At 41.6% G+C, this 6000-nt stretch overlaps 1 protein-coding gene across 2 annotated transcripts in view; it reads right to left on the bottom strand.

Moving 5' to 3' along the window:
* Nucleotides 1-4690, bottom strand: part of TSEN15 (tRNA splicing endonuclease subunit 15) — a 31047-nt gene extending 26357 nt beyond the window's left edge. The window contains exons 1-3 of one of the 2 annotated variants that reach the window (XM_082402193.1): nucleotides 4371-4553; nucleotides 2079-2160; nucleotides 1662-1797 (exon numbers count right to left, since the gene is read on the bottom strand). In XM_082402193.1, the coding sequence (XP_082258319.1) occupies nucleotides 1662-1797; nucleotides 2079-2160; nucleotides 4371-4493 (341 nt within the window). In that variant the 5' untranslated portion in view covers nucleotides 4494-4553. Of the gene's footprint in view, nucleotides 1-1661; nucleotides 1798-2078; nucleotides 2161-4370 lie in introns of both variants that reach the window. The other variant, XM_082402192.1, reaches the window with a different exon arrangement.
* Nucleotides 4691-6000: the final 1310 nt, after the last annotated feature.

Consider the following 6000-nt stretch of genomic DNA (forward strand, 5'->3'; position numbering starts at 1 on the left):
TTCTTTTAGACCTTTAGACAGGAAATAGTTCTTAAATTAGATACAAAGATATTGATTATTAAAAATGGATAAATATGATTATATTCAAATTAAGAACTGTATTCATCAAAAGATACCTGAAAGACAGATTTTAAAGCTCAGAAACACAACCAAAAGGATTATTATCAAGAATATATAGGGCTTCCCTGGTGGCGCAGTGGTTGAGAGTCTGCCTGCCAATGCAGGGGACACGGGTTCGAGCCCTGGTCTGGGAAGATCCCACATGCCGCGGAGCGACTGGGCCCGTGAGCCACAATTACTGAGCCTGCACGTCTGGAGCCTGTGCTCCGCAACAAGAGAGGCCGCGGTAGTGAGAGGCCCGCGCACCGTGATGAAGAGTAGCCCCCACTTGCCGTAACTAGAGAAAGCCCTCGCACAGAAACGAAGACCCAACACAAGCCATAAATAAATAAATAAATAAAATTTAAAAAAAAAAAAAAAAGAATATATAAAGAACTCCTAGAAGTCAATGAGAAAACTATAAGCAATCCAGTAGGCAAAGGATATGAAAATACATTTCTCAAGAGAGGAAATATTAACTATATAAATAAATGTTCAATATCAGAGAACTGCAAATTAAGACCACAATGAGATAAGCCATTCAACTGACAAAAATTTAAAAGTCTGAGAATACTAAATGTAAGAGACCACACAGCTTCCAAAGATCTTGTTTACATTGCAGGGGAAAGTAAATTGAGGCAACCACTTTGGAAAGCAGTTTGAAATTACCCCCTGAAGTTGAACATTAGCAACACTCCATCATCAAGAGAGTAGGTGTGAAAACTGTGGTACAATCACACGATGGAATGCTATATGGCAGCCCCCCACCTCCAAAATACACAATAGATCAATGTTAGCATTATGACATTAAGTACATAAAGTGAGCCTCAAATGATTACATGCCTTTTTATAAAGTTAAAAAGATCTAAAATGAAACAATTCTCAATGAACATGAAAAATACAGTAATACTTTACAGTAAATGAATACTTGTTAAATACTCATATTTAACTTATTCCTCAAATAACCAGGAGTAAAGCAATGATCCCTGTACCCCAAATTCCTTTTAAAATATATTACTACCTCTACAAATGCTTTGAGAGGAAACGAACAAAACCTCCAAATTTTTACATCATCGAACAGCCGATTATCTGAAAATGTTAACAATATGTGGCAGACACATTGTGAGAGGGAAAAATCAAGATTGTTTTTAACCACATTCCTTGTTTCAAACCTTTCCAATGTCTATCTCTACAGAATCTCTGTCATTAATTAAAACCAACTTGTTGAAGCATCTGTGATATATCAATATTAGACAGAATATTAAGATATTTTATTTTCAAAGGAAAAGTGTAAATGACAAATGCTCTGTTTGTATCTGTATGTAAGTGTTCATTGTTGTGACCTGGAGTTAACTAAAAAAGTGGAAGATAAAATTTTACAAAATGTATACAAATATTATATATATATATGTGTGTGTATGTATATGTGTATATATATATATATATATATATATATATATATATATATATATATATATTACTACCTCTAATTTAATGATTCCTAGCACTTTATTCAGGAAAGGGACTAATCTGTTAAACAAAGATCAAAATCACCTGCCCACCTGTTATGGCTGAGGGAAGCACTGACGGGTGTAGGTACCACAGTCTGTAACCCTTCTCCTTCTATCTCAGTACCAAGAAGGCAGATGAACTGGAGATCTGGTAATCCCACACAGTTTACTTCATGCCAACTTTTACCTGAAAGTGCATCATTGAATGGACAATAATGTTTATCAAAAATAAAAGATAAAAATTCCAAACACCTACCTAATACTCAGCTGAGCAAACATCACTTATAATGCTATGTCTCCTTATCATTCTAGTATTTTCTGTTACCCAGTAATTCCCAATGTAAAGGAATAAAGAAATCACAACAGTGACAAAATTAATAGCAAATGCATAAATGCTATATGCCAACCCAACTCCTCATCCCCCCACCACCGCCCTAATAACAAAACAATAATAAAACAAATACTTACTCTCCATGAGGTCCAGGTAAACCAAGAATGCTATATAAACTTGGGTGGCATCTCCTATATCTAATTCCATCATTTCTAAATACTGAAAATCAAAATGTAATTGTCAAACAGAGAAGGAAGAATCTCTTAATATTTTCTTTCAATCAACAACTATTCATTAAATAGATAATATATAAGACTCCCTTATAGGTATAGTGGGAGTTACATGGCAATTAAGCCCTGATCCCTATCTCTAAAAAACTTATGGATTGTTAGGGTAAACACACGCACACCTGCAACTGTAGGTAAATAAAAATACATGACAGTAAGTGACTAAAAACCAAGTGAGTGGAATAAAAAAACATGACACAACAGGTCAAAGGAGCTCCACTCAGGTGGCTTGGTTGGTGAATGTTTCCTGGCAGAGGTGGGATGCAAATTGGGCCCTGAAGGACTTGTCGTGTATGATTCAAATAAATAGAGAAGGTAGAGTAACAGTGTGAGTAATCACACAAAGGTGGGAATAAGCAACACATATTCAAGGGCCTATAAAGAAACCTATCTGCCAGGAGTAGAGACATTTTTTAGTAGAACTTTTGTTGGCGCATGTTAGTGGGAGCCTCTATTTCCCTGGTCTCTTATTTGCCTGTGGAGGAAGTCTGCAAGAAGACCACTCCTGGCCTCTCTCCCCACCCCTGCTCACTCAAGAGTAGGGAGTTATTTAATTGTTGGTTTTTAAAGGACCAAGCAAGCTGCTGCTGCTTTCAGACTTGTTGCTCAGCACTGAGCAAACATTCTTCAGGGGCCTGCCCCTGCAGGAGAAGCCTGAGGTATCTGAGCTATGTCAGTGACTAGGTGGGGAAGCAGGGACAATGCAGAAGTGAGGCGTCAGCAGACCTGCCTGGGTGCAGATCTGAAGTCACACTTCCCCATCGGCGTCCTTCTAAGTGTGCACAGGTACAGGAAAAGAGGGGTGTTATTAACTGTCCTCCTCAAACCTTAAACGTGTTTGAAAATGACACTGAAATGGCAATTGGGGACCAGGTGGCAAGGTCTTGATGGCCAAGCTAATAGTTTGAATTTTACCCATAAGGAAATTCTCTAAGCATGGGAATAATATAATCAAAATGGTGTTTGAGGATGATAAATCTGATACTGCGTTACTGGATCGACCTAAGTAATTTTCAAACTGAATAATACAAATGCAGAGCTGAAAAATCAAACAACCAATATAAATAGTAACATCAAATCTAGAAGAAGTTTTAAAAATTTGTTACTGTTGTTCCACTTATTAAACACTTAGGTAGTGTTTACTATATGTCAAGTGCTTTACCAATATTAACTGATTTAATTCTGTAACAACCCTATAAGGTTAGTACTATTCTTTTCCCCATTTTACAGATGAGAAAACTGAGGAACAATGAGATAAAACAACTAGCACCAAAAAAAAAAAAAAAAAAAAAATCACAAAGCTGGTGACAGAACCAGGATTCAAACTCAGGCGGTCTAACTTTGAGTTCATGCTCCTAACCACCATGATCCCTCTCATGTTTTGGTTCTTTTATCGCACTGAATAACATCTCCACGCTAGTGTTTGTTTATCTCACCTTGAGGGGAAATAAGGGGATCGGAGCAGGAGGATAAAATCAAGCAAGAGAAGATGAAAAGATCTTCAAATTGTTCCTTTTCTGGACTGTTTTTAGATTATTATCTATGAAATATTGCTCTCCAGCAGAAGACTGCAATTCCACTAAAGTTACTAGACCAAAGTATCTAGTCCCTGATATTCCTACAAAAACCCTTATATCCATTCACTGTCCATTCATTGTTTGGGCCATGACTGGTACAGGGCAGCAATTTGCCAAGCAGAGGCAAATGAGGATTGTGCCTAAACCTTAATCATTGTAGACTACTACATCTTATCCATGACCCACCAACTGTTTTGCTTGGTTACTGTGAGGATTAAATGAGACCATCCCCAGAACGAGCCCTAGACAGCAAAACTCAGATTAGTGGAGTGGTTACTACCTGGCCTGAGGGGCGATGTATTCAATGTTGTTTCCTCCAGCTAAGAATGGTCTGAGGGAGTGGGAAGGGGGCGGTGTCAGAACAAGAGTTCAACTCATTTAAACAAACAAAAACAAGGTTGCCTGCAGCGGGCGGTGAGCATAAAGGATCCCCTTCGGTGAGGTTCGCGCGTAAACGGCGATCCCATGCGGTTGGGAGTCAAGGGCCCAAAGGCGAGCACGGCCCGTGGGTTCCGCCTGGGGTAGAGGCCTGGACCGGCGCCCTGCTCCTCTCGCGCCTCCTGACCTTAGGGTGCGTGCCCATCCAGGCGTCCTCGGGGGCCCATGAGGGGGCACCGCCGCCGCGATCGACGCTCGGGCGCACATCGCTGCAGCCCGCGGTCGGCTGGGACTCGCCGCTCTCCTCCATGCCCTGCCGTGCGGTGCGCCCGTGGTGCACCGCGCTGCGCTCTCCGCGCCCGGCCAGAAGCAGAGACGCGCGCGTTTGGGTTCCGCTTCTTAGTCGTCCGCTGCGCTGGCGCGGGAGAGCTCAGATGCTGGGAGGACAGTTCTATCAGCCCCACCTTCAGACAAACATAGCTAGAACCTGGGCAAACGCACTCCCCTTTCGGTCTGCGCTTATTCAAATCTGGGCAGATGCTAGCGAGAAGAAGGTTCAAGAATACCCCGAATCCAGAAGCCCTTAATTCTCCTTACGTCAGCGCTGTTTGCAGCTCTGCTGAGAAAGTGGGGGAGACTTAAGGCTTCTTTGCCCTGACATGTAAGCTTAAAGTGTAGAAGTGGATGAGATCTCCAGAGAAGAAAGTGGAAAGGAGAAAGACCAGATTGCCAAGGACCGTAATTTTAGGGTGGAGCGACCTTTCAGGGTTAGAGGAGCAAGAGTAAACACGAGTTGTTAAAAGGAAACACGAGCGGTCAGAAAAGTAGGATGCAAACCAGCATAGCATAAGCGTGTGACGTGGAAGTCAAGGCCGAGGAGTTTCAATCAGGCAGAGTAGGACATTTTAAGCATTTCCCTAAATCCCTAAAGTGAAATGGGGGGACGCCAGAAGTTGCTCTTATGTTTTCACAGCATCCCTCTTCCTGAAGTGTTGAGAATTGACCTTAGGGGTCAAGGGTGGAAGCAGGGACTGGTTAGGAGGTATTGCATTAACCAAGGCAAGAAGTGACTCTCAAGAGTCAAAATGCCAGGCGGGGATAGAACTGCTTCTGCTTCCAAATATGACAGGCTAAGACCCTACTGGACTATCCCCCAGCAGAAAACATCTAGAAAAATTGGACATAATACAAAAAGCAACTAGCAGAATACCCTGGAATGCGAACAGAAGCATGACTCTGGTGGGGAGGGCAAGCTTGCTTGGAGAAGGGCAGATGAGGAACCATAAACGAAAGCTGCCCTTTTCTTGGAGTTTAGCTTGGAGCTAAGTGCGGTCCAGGAGGCAGGCTCTTTGGCAGCAGGGGTGCATGTGGGAAAACTCCCAGTTTTTCTTTTCTGGAGAACCAAAAAAATGAAGCCAGGAAACTTTGAATGCTGAAGAAATTAAGAAATCCCAAAAGGGCAGGAGCCAGAGAGAGGATCCCCTAACTCTGCTCACATCTCTGACAGATCCTGAACCACCTGAAACAGAATTACAGCAGTTCTGTTAAAAACAAAAGATCTGAACTGAGGCTAGGGTTATCCTCAAAGAAACAGAGTTTATAGTTCAAATTTAGCCAAGAAAATCGCCTGCTAATGCAAAGGAAATAACACTCATCAGAGAAAAGTCATAGAATCCAGAACCTCCACAACTTATTATTCATAAAGTCCAAGATATGATTCAAAACTACTGACAAATGAAAATCAAGACAGTGGATCACATTTTGTAGAATCTGGCCCTGAGATGAATCAGATGTTGAAACTGACAGATAAAGAGTTT

Source organism: Balaenoptera borealis (assembly GCF_965194805.1).
Source record: "Balaenoptera borealis genome assembly, chromosome: 1".
NCBI lineage: Eukaryota > Metazoa > Chordata > Mammalia > Artiodactyla > Balaenopteridae > Balaenoptera > Balaenoptera borealis.